Genomic DNA, 12,861 nt, shown 5'->3' with positions numbered 1-12,861 from the left:
GAATTGCTGCAAAGAAACCACTACTAAAGGACACCAATAAGAAGAAGAGACTTACTTGGGCCAAGAAACACGAGCAATGGACATTAGACCGGTGGAAATCTGTCCTTTGGTCTGGAGTCCAAATTTGAGATTTTTGGTTCCAACCGCCGTGTCTTTGTGTTACACGGTGTGGGTGAACGGATGATCTCTGCATGTGTATTTCCCACCGTAAAGCATGGAGGAGGAGGTGTTATGGTGTGGGGGTGCTTTGCTGGTGACACTGTCTGTGATTTATTTAGAATTCAAGGCCCACTTAACCAGCATGGCTACCACACCATTCTGCAGCAATACGCCATCCCATCTGGTTTAGGCTTAGTGGGACTATCATTTGTTTTTCAACAGGACAATGACCCAACACACCTTCAGGCTGTGTAAGGGCTATTTGACCAATAAGGAGAGTGATGGAGTGCTGCATCAGATGACCTGGCCTCCACAATCCCCCGACCTCGTCCAAATTGAGATGGTTTGGGATGGGTCAGACCGCAGAGTGAAGGAAAAGCAGCCAGCAAGTGCTTAGCACATGTGGGAACTCCTTCAAGACTGTTGGAAAAGCATTCCAGGTAAAGCTGGTTGAGAGAATGCCAAGAGTGTGCAAAGCTGTCATCAAGGCAAGGGTGGCTATTAAAGGAATCTCAAATATAAAATATATTTTGATTTGTTTAACACTTTATTGGTTACTACATGATTCCTTATGTGTTATTTCATAGTTTTGATGTCTTCACTATTATTCTACGATGTAGAAAATAGTAMAAATAAAGAAAAACCCTTGAATGAGTAGGTGTTTTAAAACTTTTGAGTTGTGTATAAGCTGTTGTGACCAGTTGAAACCAGTTGTGTTCTGTTTTGCTCTGTTCCATTCTGTCTCCTCAGTYCAGATGGGGAATCAGAGTCTAGAGGGAGTGCACTCTTAGAGAAGAAGGTTCCAAAAGGGTTCTGCAGTTGTCCCCATAGGAGAACCCTTTTTGGTTCCAGGTGAACTCTTTTCGATCCAGGTAYAACTATTTTGGGTTCCATGTAGAACCTTCTGTGGTGAGGGTTCTACATGGAACCCAAAAAGGTTATTCCTTGAATCAAAAKKGGTTCTTCAAAGGGTTCWCCTATGGGGACAGCCGAATAACCCTTTTTGGTTGAAATAATTGGTTCTGATATGTCTCTGTCTGCCTCTTTGTGCCAGACGGGGTCAGGGTCCTGTGGGGGAATTGAGAAGGGGAGTAGGGCARATGTTTTCGGGTCATAAGGGGTTGAGTGCCAAATAATGGGTAAATAAGGGCTCCTTGCATGTGTATAAATCACAAGAAGTCTTGGCTTCATAATCGACTTACSAAACTGGCCAATGCCTTCTAATTGTTTGTCCATTTCCTCTCTATCTTCCTCTCTCGCCCTCTCATCTTCAGCTCGTGTCCTCTTTTAGCTTTCTTGGCTTTCTCTTATTCAGCCTCATTCTGTTTGTGTGTAAGTCACATGAGAAGTGGCAGTCAAAGAATGCCCCTTTCCATCTCTCTTTCCCTTTTTGTCTCTGTAAACTCTTTCTCTGTTTTTCCATTTCCCTTCATTCTCTCCCCCCCACACACGTTGTCCTGCCTAGTCTTATTTTATAACAGAGCTACCTGACATAGGAGCCTGGCAGGTAGCCTAGTGTTTAGAGCGTTGGGCCAATAACCGAAAGGTTGCTGGATCGAATCCCTGAGCTGACAAGGTAAAGATCTGTCCTTCTGCCCCTGAGCAAGGCAGTTAACCCACTGTTCCCCGGTCGCCGAAGACGTGGATGTCGATTATGGCAGTCCCCCGCACCTCTCTGATTCAKAGGGGTTGGATTAAATGCGGAAGACACATTTCAGTTGTACAACTGACTAGGTATCCCAATGGACTTTTCTTATGTGCAGTATTCCTCCATCATACAACAGCCTCTCTGTTTTTCTCACTCTTTTTCAGCTTGTTTTCAGCTTGTTTTCCTCTTGAGGAAAGAATCTATATTTATCCCCTTCTAGTGCTAGTAAGGGTGTTTATCTGGAAAGTTAGGTAACAATTACCACAAAGCTGCTCGGTGGCAACAAAAGATTATGAGCTTAAACTGATCTTGTTCTACTACTACACGAAAGCAGCAACTCACTCCAGTCCACTCCAGCCCCAGACATCAGGTTTTCCATCTGTATGTCTTACGGTCACCACAGGGCTCACTGTGACCTCTCACCTGCCCCTGATGCACACTTCTGTTAGTTCTGAGCTGGCTGCCTGTGTCTAACACAACTAATGAAAGCTATCTCCTCTCTTTATCCCTCCTCTCTATCTATCAGTATCTTCCTCTCCCTATGCTTCTGACAGCCTTGCAAAAACTTRATGTCAGTTATTTACAGGTTTAACAGACCAGTGATTCTGCTTACGTATCACAGTTATTAAAGTGAATCATTCCTATTGAGTTTACCGGATGTACAGTTTTTGTGCTTAATCAAGGGATTCTTCATTGCTTTCCATTATGTAACTCTGGGTTAAGTTGGGTTAGGGCTTTGATACATGTGAACTTCTCAGTTGTCTGCCTTCTTCATTAACTGTTGGCCAGTATTGAATTACCAGAACCCAGATCATTAAGACTTCATAGGCTACTTGACCAATGACTACTTGATCAATAACAGAAAAACATGTCTAATTTCCCAAAAGTTTTATTGCTTATTTGTWTTGTTTTGACTTATGTGATTATACAAAAAATATACAAAATATCATGTGAAAGAAATTGTTGCTTAATAAAAKAAATTAAATAAAGAATGGAAAATAACTTGAGAAACTGACTACTGTATGATGTTTCCATGGGCAACACATGAAACAGAAGCAAGAGTTACAACTATGACATGGCAGTTTTGAGATTAAAGAACTACAATGACTATGATTGATATGGCACATTGGATTGATTTGAACATATCAAAAGTAGACAATATGCTTCAAACACAAGAGGGAAAGCTCCTGGCAGATAGGAAGTAAAAAAAAAAAAAAAGTTGTGTAGTAAGTGATTGGCAGTCCTGGTGCTGGTATGTCATCAGTAGTACTGAGCGAATAACCGAAATGTTGGTTATTTTTTGTTTTTTTAAACAACTTATTGAACGACGTCGGTTAAATGATTTGAATTCCATTTAGTTTGGGTTTTTTCTGTGAGCTCAATGTGCAGTTTCTGTAGAGATAAATCAGATCAAGCCTGAACTGTGCGATGTAATAGGGAGTTGTAGTTTTTAACAGGCCAATATTATACATAGTTTAGCGCAGAAAACGTCTTAATTAATTACAATGACCATAATCCATTGCGTGCCTGCTTAAACTTGTCCGGKCTGTGCGGAGCAAGACACGAAGACTGGGAGACAGAGAAGAGAACGTGCGTGCTATCGAGAGGGATAGAAAGCAGTTGCTTCGCGAGCCTGAAAATACATGATCTAAGTATGATAGTTGGTATTCAGCAGTCATAAAAGTATGCCTTCTTTACTTTGAAGAACTACTCAAATAGTGATTTTGTCAGACAGCAGCTCTACAGAGATGATGACTTGGAATGAAATAATAAAGTCATCAATAAAACAAATGTAATATACACAACAACTGAAATATTTTATTAAAGTGAATAAATGATAGTTAATAAGTGATAAGCAGTAATGGACAGTCACTACCATCATGGGACTTCTATTCATTGTTTGATTCTGTGTTGTTACAGCATTCAACACACATAACGTATAGTGTATTATATAATCGAACGCAAAATCAAAAAACGTGATCATTTTTTATAATCGAATCGAACCGAAACTGAACCGACCTGAAAAAGCACTAATGGCTCAGCACTAGTTGTCATGAACATAGGCTGTGGCATTGCAGGGCAGTCCTCTCTACTTCTTCTCTCTCTCCATCTCACAATCCACCATCATCCTGCAAAAATAAAACAGAAACAATTATGCATGTGTTCATAATCCCTTCTTAAAAAGGCAACCTCAGATTCAGGGTTTTGTGGTTTCTGGAAGAAGAGTCATTCAGATCTTGTTATCATCGTTAATGTTTGATATTTTATACATCACTGATTTGACACAGTGATTCAACACGAGTCAATGGATATGAATATATATGCAAGTGTCCGAAATGGCATCCTATTCCCTAGGGCGCCATAGACTCTGGTCAAAAATAGTGCACTATATAAGGAATAGGGTGCCATTTGGGATGCAGAGGCGAGGGAGGTGAGTGAATAAAGGTACACAACACGATCACGTACAGGGCCTACTCTTACTGTATGTTCACTCAGCAACTACATCTCAGCTTAATCTTGAACCACCCATTGATTTATTCATTTTAGCCTGTATTTCCATCAAATTAGGCTTATTTTTTATCTTTATTTAACTAGGCAASTCAGTTARGAACACATTCTTATTTACAATGAAAGCCTAGGAACAGTGGGTTAACTGCCTTGTTCAGAGGCAGAATGACAGATTTTTACCTTGTCAGCTCTGGGATTTGATCTAGCAACCTTTCATTTACTGGCCCAACGCTCTAACCACTAGGCTACCTGTGTTGGGTCATCAGATGCTACTCAGGTAATAGTAACCTTTCATGTATGCTTGTTAGAGTGGTTTCTGTGTAATGTTTTCACATGACCCTTACCCAACTATTCAGACATGTTGTGCTATACTGTAAATGTTACATTTCTTATAAATGGCATTATTTTACTTCAGAACAAAAACTCAACACTCCTCTACTCAACTGTCAAATGTTACAGCAGCATTATTACTTCTGCAGAAACACTGGGTCAGCCATATAATATAATGACTTCTAATGAATCAACAATCATTTCAAATCAATTGATAATCAGATGAATTTGTTGAATTACCTCCTTGTCATCACGGCAGTCCCCACAGAAACAGCCAATGCAGCCGTTGACCACCTGGACGCCACAGTGATACATTACATTTTTCATTTTTTATTTCACCTTTATTTAACCAGGTWGGCTAGTTGAGAACAAGTTCTCATTTACAACTGCGACCTGGCCAAGATAAAGCAAAGCAGTGATGCACAAACAACAACACAGAGTTACACATGGAATAAACAAACATACAGTCAATAATAGAGTCGAAWAAAAGTCTATATACAGTGTGTGCAAATGAGGTAGAATACCGGAGGTAAGGCAATAAATAGGCCATAGTGGCAAAATAATTACAATATAACAGTTAAACACTGGAGTGATAGATGTGCAGAAGGTGAGTGTACGAGTAGAGATGCTGGGGTGCAAAGGAGCAAAAATTACATGCATCATTATGACAGTATGTCTATGCCCCAAAATGCACCTTATTCCCTTTATAGTGCACTACTTGTGACCAGGGCCCATAGAGTTCTGGTCAAAAGTAGTGCACTAGTATATAGGGAATAGGGTACCATTTGGGACATARCCTATGTGTTCTATTCAATTCTCTGACCTGGATGCCACAGAGGATGAGTTGCAGGCCCCCCAGGCCCAGCGTGATGGAGAAGAGGACCAGGTGCCACAGGGCCGCATTGGCAGGGATCACACACAGGTCCCACAGGGAGTGGTCAAACAGGTAACTGCTGTTCCCACTATAGAGGAGGGGGAAGGGGGAGAGGGGGATGGGGGGAGGGAGGAAGAAAGGGGTGAAAAGGGACAGGGATGGATGAGAGTGGTTTAGGGATAAGAGGGAAGAGAGGGAGAGTAGAGAGGAAATGCAAAGGAAGGTTAGAGCAATGATGTAGTCCAATGTGTTTTACATAGATACATTATGAACAGAGGGGAGAAAGTAAAGTATTGAGGGAAAGTAAAGATTAAGAGGCAGGTTCAGTGAAGAGAGGAGAAGTTGAAAAGATGGCCAGAGAAGAGAGATATTATTCAGTAAGTAGCAAAAGGGAGGACAGGTTAATTAAAACAATGCAGACATCTGTCATTATCATGTATTCAGTAATCAGCTGTCAAACGTGATTCCCTTCAACCACAGCATTATCTTTGACTCTGACTGCCCGTGCATGTACACCACAGAAACGCCAACATCCTTCTGTTTATTATTTCCACCATAAACGTGTTGCAACTCTGTCATGATGCCATTTAGCTGTTTGATATGTTATTAACTATGTGACCTGACCAGGACAAACGACGGGCCTGGGCCTGGTTTAGTTGAGGTGGTCAAKAAACATTCAGAGCCCTAGTGCTCCCTGACTGACTCTGTTAGACCACTCCCTGTGAGACCTGTGTGTGACCCCTGTCAATGTGGCCCTGTGGCACCTTGGCCTCTTCTCCATCACGCTGGGTGAGGGCAAGATAGCGCCGACAGATAGGGCAGCTCTGCTTCTAGCTCCTAAGCAACTTTGCAGTATTTTGTTTTTGTGTGTGTTATTTCTTACATTATTAGCCCAGCAAATGTTGTGTTTTTAAATCTTGCCAGAAATAACTTTTGGATATCAAAGCGGCGGTAACTCACCARCATTAAGACCGGGAATATGACTTTCCTGATATGGATCCTTTGTTCGTACCCTCCAGGGCAATTGAACTGATTCCAGAGGCTGATCCAAAACATGCCGGCGGAGAAGAAGTATTCGGAGTGGACTTCTAGTCTGACTCAGGAGGCGCGCACATCATCCCCCGCTTCCGAGTATATTACTCASTTATGTTCAGTCTCTGGATAATAAAGTAGAAAAGCTCAGGGCGAGAATCTCCTTCCTGAGAGACATCAGGGATTGTATCATACTCTGTTTCACGGAAACATGGCTTTCCTGGGATATACTGTCTTTGTCCATACAGCCAGCTGGGTTCTCAGTACATTGCGCAGACACGAATAAAGAACTCTCCGGGAATAAGCAAGGTGGATGTGTATGTTTCATGATTAACTACTCATGGTGTGATTGTGATAACATACAGGAACTCATGTCCTTTTGTTCACCCGATCTAGAATACCTCACAATCAAATGCCGACCGTATTACCTAACAAGAGAATTCTCTTCGGTTATAGTCACAGCTGTGTATACTCCCCCTCAAGCCGATACCACGACGGCCCTCAAAGAACTTCACTGGACTGTATGCAAACTGGAAACYACATATCCTGAGGATGCATTTATTGTAGCTGGGGATTTTAACAAAGCAAATTTGAGGAAAACGCTACCGAAGTTCTACCAAGACCTTGACTGTAGCATTCACTCTACAAAAACATTAGACCACTGCTACTCAGATTTTTCCTCCCTCCCTCGGMAAATCTGACCACGACTCCATTTTGATCCTCCCTAGCTATAGGCAGAAACTCAAACAGGAAATTCTTCTTCTTCTGTGGGTTTTATGGCGGCTATATCCCAAAAAGATGTATTGCCGCCACCAACTGGACGGGTTGAAACCAAAACAAGGTGAAAAGAAAATCCAATGTGGGGCATTCGAAAGACGTGGCTTCATGGTTCCCACCACAATTGCAACATGCCACATTTTCATCACTTTTATAGCACATAATATGATCTTTTCCACAACTTGGACATCTCGGCTCCTCCCTTCTGCAAACACTTGAAACATGTCCAAAAGCTTTACAATGATCTCACTGCATTGGTCTTGGGGTAAATGCTCTGTCACTCAGTGGCGGATTTAGGTATAGGCGACACCAAAACTGTGGGTCAATTAACCTTGTCGGAGTGGGCGCCCTGATTCTAGTTTGTGAGCTAGGCAGGCTACTGCCTGGGAAGGTCTTCCACTCAGAAGTACGAGATGGGGAGGTGGGAGGGGGTAGGTTGACTTCAGGTCTCCCTACTGGAAGCCCGAGGTAGAGGGAGCGGGGGAATCTATCAAATAGCGCACCTCTAACTTTGTACAGTACTAATGCAATTAGTAAAATCAGTCACACTACGAAATGCTACCAAATTAACCACAATTCATTCATAATACTGTGAATATATAGTTTCACAGACATATTGTTGCTATTTTTTGGGGGTTTGTGTGAAATCGTAAAGAATAATATAAACCGGTCTGCACACCACCAAGGTGAATTGGTTTAGTCTTGACTCTTGGTTGACAGTGTTGGGGGATGGATAATGTACTGATTCTTGATTGCCAAATCAACACAAATTGGTTTCTATTTGTCTTTGTTACTTCTTTTTGATATTTATGAGTCTTATTTTTGTATATAGTTTTATATTTATTTAGTTTTAAATGTTATGATTATTTATTTGTGTTGTTCCAAATGTCTGAATAAAAATGACAGTTAGTGCAGAATGGTGCTTTTATGGGGGGTTGGCGGGGCTGAAAGGGGGGTTCGCCCAGGGAGCCATACAGGCTAGAGCCGTCACTGCTGTCACCCACAATAACATCTGCTAAACATGTGTATGTGACCAATACAATTTGATTTGATTTTGATCTGGGTTGAGGGTTGAGGTGTCTGCTACTTACCCACTAGTCTATTCTGCCATCAACTGGCTGTTGTCAATATTGCAGTTAATACCCACTTTAAGAGAGRGATGGAGGGAGGGAGAGAGCGATAGAAAGAGAGAGCGACTCACCCTGGTAGGTCCTCAAAGGGGTATTCCCATTTTCCACTAGCAACCTGACATTTAGGTCCAATGGCCAGTCCCGCTGAAGAGACACTGGTGCAGTAGATCGCTCCGACCAAACCAAAAGCAGCCGAGAAGACAGAGTTCAGCATCTGTTGGAGACACACACACATACTTAATATCCTCCTTTTCTACCTCTCCTTCACTCACATCAATTTCCTGAGTTTCACTTTTTTTTCTTCTTCCGAGCTGCTCCACACTGATAACCTTATGCGTAACCCTAACCTTAAATTAAGACCAAAAAGCAATCCCAACAAATCATGAAATTTGACAATATAGCCAATTTGACTTTGTGGCTGTGCTATCTATTGGAAACCCTACTCACTCTGCAACGGTTTCCGCAGCAACCATTTCCGCAGCAACCCTTACCCCCGGCCCTGATAGCCGAACAGCTGGGGCACAGCATCTGAAAAGAACACAGACAGACAGAATAACTTGAACTCTACTAAGCTGTATATCATCATCATACTTCAACTATCACAACATGCACTAAAACACAGAGAAAATATTGCTGTGAAAAAAAACGCTTGATTGTATGGGTAGTTCTTGAGCTCTTTGCTCACGTTCCAGTATGTGTGTGAGTGCGTRCACGTGTGCATGTCGTGAATGCGTGTGCATATTTGTGTTTGTGAATGTAGTGCACGCGAGTCCTCTTATCTTCTACGCAAATATTTGTCAATCCTGTATCCATTTTCCTTCTCTCGTTCCAAAGGGCAAGAACTGACTGGGATGGATGGGACTGGGAGTAAGAGGGAGGGCTAACATACAGTACAGAACAGCAGTGGGTTGGCTTGAACCACTAGAGCTGTTCACATTTCCTCCAGGTAATAATGAATACACTGTTAATAAAGACACACCCTGTTATCGGCCCCGAAACGTCCTTATCATCACATCATCACTATTATATCACAGGGTACATAAAACAGATTGCATAGTTTCCACTGACAAGGCTATCAAAGTGGATATTCTGATAGCTGCAACATGGTAGTATCCTGACCAAAGATTTGTTGGCCATGGCATATCAAAAGTGATGATGGAAACTGACTATCTATCTGTTTCCCACTACTGGCATGTACTTCCCTTTGCCGAACTGGTGCAAGTGTGGCTCTGTTCAGTGTAGTGTTTGAGAGAGGTATGCTTTTGATATCACAATGCATGCATCCTGGGAGTGGAGGACAAATAGAGTGGGGGAAGTACAATAGGTTCCCCACTGTAATTAGTCAACCATTAATCAGTTACTCTCCATTGGTGATAATACAGTAGAAACGGGAACCTCTTCCTCCTTTTCTGCCATAATCTTTCATCTTTATTCATACCAAATCCTTCCAGAATTGTACTTCTATTACTGAATATAAACATTCTGGAAATGCCTTGATCCAGCCAAAGATGTATACATTATTACACAGGTGTTTCCATGTCTTTTACAAGGGAGACCTGTCCCAAGACGACAGCTATAGCCCTGTCGTCTTTGTACACTCTCAGAAAAAAGGGTTCCAAACGTGTTCGTCGGCTGTCCCAATGTGAGAACCCATTGAAGAACCCTTTTGGATTCCAGGTCAAACCCTTTTGGGTCCCATGTAGAACGAACCCTCTGTAGAACCTTTTTTTCTCCATGAGCGTACAGGTGAATGAGTATTACAAGGTGTCCATCTATGCTCAGTCAATATACTCACGAATATTCCCCCTCCGATGAGGCCACCCATGAGCCAGACCTGCAGGGAGACATGACTGCTGTCCTGCTGCTTTCCGTCGGGGAAGAACAGGAGGATGTTGGAGATGATGCAGGCGAACGCCGAGGGCAACAGGATCAGGCCCACCAGACGAGAACACTTCCCCGTGCAACACATACTGTCTTTACTCCGTCACCAGATAGCTCAGTGWTACTGCAGGTAGGGTATGACAGAGACAGTGGAAAGTAGACCCAGACTGAAGAAGAGATGGTAGATAGAAAAGAGGAGGGGAAAAGACTTCACGATCAAGACAGACTGACACACACAGCAGGAGGAAGAAGGGAAGAAGAGGCTGAGATGRCGGGGCTGTTGTTGGTCTCAGGAGCCACTGTGTCCAGTATATTCCACTGTGCTGGACAATAAATCGTCTCTTTCTCTTCAGCCCTTCAGTTCTTGGTGTAGACCACTGGAAGCGGAACACAGGTCCCTTGCCGGCCTGTGGAATGGAACTAAACAGAACAGAACTAAATCAGGAGTCAATTCTAGAATTGCCCTTTGATACCTGCACATGTGTGTACTCTGGCTGTTGGTATCAGTGACATTTATGGTTTGTTAACACAGAGAGGGGGGTTGGTGGACTGGCCGGGGGATTCTGTCTCTCCCTCACTGAACGGAGGCTGATCAATCTCACAGGGATGTGTAGGGGAAAGCACAAGCACACTAACGACGACACAGAGGAGAAGATAGCAAAATTCACATTAAAATACTAGAATCCAACTAACTTAATCTGCCTGACAGGTTATATCATCAATGGAAACTAGTCACCTTTAGAATTTTCATTTTATGGTTGTTGTATCAATTGACGTGTTTGATTAGTGTTCTCAGTGATGTGGCTTTATTACTGAGTGTCATAGTGCAGGGTATTAATAACACCGACCATTTCTCACATGTTGAGACTCTTTCTACTTACATCCAGCTGTGGTCTGGACCAGGGAGCTCTCCTTTGGCTGGAAAGGCTGTCTTGAGTGTGGCCCCTATATGGGATATCCAATACACTGACCTTCTCTGACATTCACTGTATATTACAGTGATGTTACAGTGAATGACAGTGGACATCAGACAGGTGTGAGTGCAGGCATGTTAAAATCCCAAACAGTACAGGATGAATACGGTGGTGAAGCCGTGGGACAGCTGAGGGAGGAAGTCACCAAATCATGAACTAATTGCTTAAGAAACTGACACAAGGCAGATCTTAGCTAACATTTGCCAGCTAGCTAACGTTAGCCACTTAGCCACCTAGCTAAAATTCATAACATATTTTGCACGTTTTGCAAATTGGTAACATATAATACAAATTGCAATTCGTAACATATCCTATGAAATTGGTGATGGACATGCACAAATTCATACATACCATATGAAATGTAACATATCATACTAAATGGAGTGTTAATTAATCAGGCTAAAACCTACTGTGATTAACCGTGTATTATGACCCTGTGAGCAGTGAATTTGCATGTTTGTACAATTGCGTTTCATTGGGCTAGGCCCGGTTTGCAGTGAAGTGGTAGTAGGACCTTGGATGTTGAGTTCTCCTTAACCGTACACCTCTTTAGTATGTGTAGTGTCACTTTTTAGCAATGGTGGGAAAAGTACCCAATTGTCATACTTGAGTAAAAGTAAAGATACCTTCAAAGAAAATGTAAAAGTTGAAAGTCACCCAGTAAAATACTACTTGAGTACATTTACATTTGAGTAATTTAGCAGATGCTCTTATCCAGAGCAACTTACAGTTAGTGCGTTCATCTTAAGATAACTAGGTGGGACAACCACATATCACAGGCATAGAAAGTGCAAGTGCTGGTTAAGTGTGTGGGGGGGGTTCGAGGTGAGGAGGAGGATTATTTAAGATACTGAAGAGGTAGGGTTTCAGATGTTTTCGAAAGATGGGCAGGGATTCTGCTGTCCTAGCTTCAGGGGGAAGCTGGTTCCACCATTGGGGTGCCAGGACAGAGAAGAGCTTGGACTGGGCTGAGCGGGAGGTGTCCTCCCGTAGGGGTGGCAGGGCCAAGAGACCCGAGGTGGCAGAACAGAGTGCTCAGGTTGGGATGTAGGGTTTGAGCATAGCCTGAAGGTGGGGAGGACAGTTCCTCTTCCTGCTCTGCAGGTAAGCACCATGGTCTTGTAGTGGATGTGAGCTTCAACTGGAAGCCAGTGGAGTGTGCGCATTTCTAATTTCCCGCAGTTCTATTAACGATGGTGAGGGCAGGTGTTCGCCCGGCGTTAGCAAAGGACACTATCTACCGGTGTCACTGGCTCTAGCTAACAATAACAACAACRAAGCTATATACAGGGGGTACCCGTACTGAGACAATGTGCTGGGGTACAGGTTAGTCRAGGTAATATGTACAGTTGAAGTCGGAAGTTTACATACACTTAGGTTGGAGTCATTAAAACTCATTTTTCAACCACACCACAAATGTCTTGTTAACAAACTCTAGTTTTGGCAAGTCTGTTAGGACATCTACTTTGTGCATGACACAAGTAATTTTTCCAACAATTGTTTACAGACAGATTATTTCACTTATAATTCACTGTTTCACAGTTTCAG

General features: G+C 42.6%; 1 protein-coding gene across 1 annotated transcript; it reads right to left on the bottom strand.

Annotated features, from left to right (window-relative positions):
- Window positions 1–3,803: 3,803 nt before the first annotated feature.
- Window positions 3,804–10,808, bottom strand: tm4sf5 (transmembrane 4 L six family member 5). Its single transcript, XM_024137447.2, has 6 exons — window positions 10,254–10,808; window positions 8,906–8,986; window positions 8,530–8,672; window positions 5,469–5,607; window positions 4,886–4,939; window positions 3,804–3,936 (listed from the first exon to the last, which is right to left on the bottom strand). Exons 1-6 carry the CDS (start codon window positions 10,425–10,427, stop codon window positions 3,919–3,921), a joined length of 609 nt encoding a protein of 202 aa, XP_023993215.1. The 5' UTR covers window positions 10,428–10,808; the 3' UTR covers window positions 3,804–3,918.
- Between the last annotated feature and the right edge of the window lie 2,053 nt (window positions 10,809–12,861).

The sequence above is a fragment of the Salvelinus sp. IW2-2015 genome, unplaced genomic scaffold (genome assembly GCF_002910315.2).
Source record: "Salvelinus sp. IW2-2015 unplaced genomic scaffold, ASM291031v2 Un_scaffold1212, whole genome shotgun sequence".
Lineage (NCBI taxonomy): Eukaryota > Metazoa > Chordata > Actinopteri > Salmoniformes > Salmonidae > Salvelinus > Salvelinus sp. IW2-2015.
This window is presented reverse-complemented; position numbering and strand designations above follow the sequence as displayed.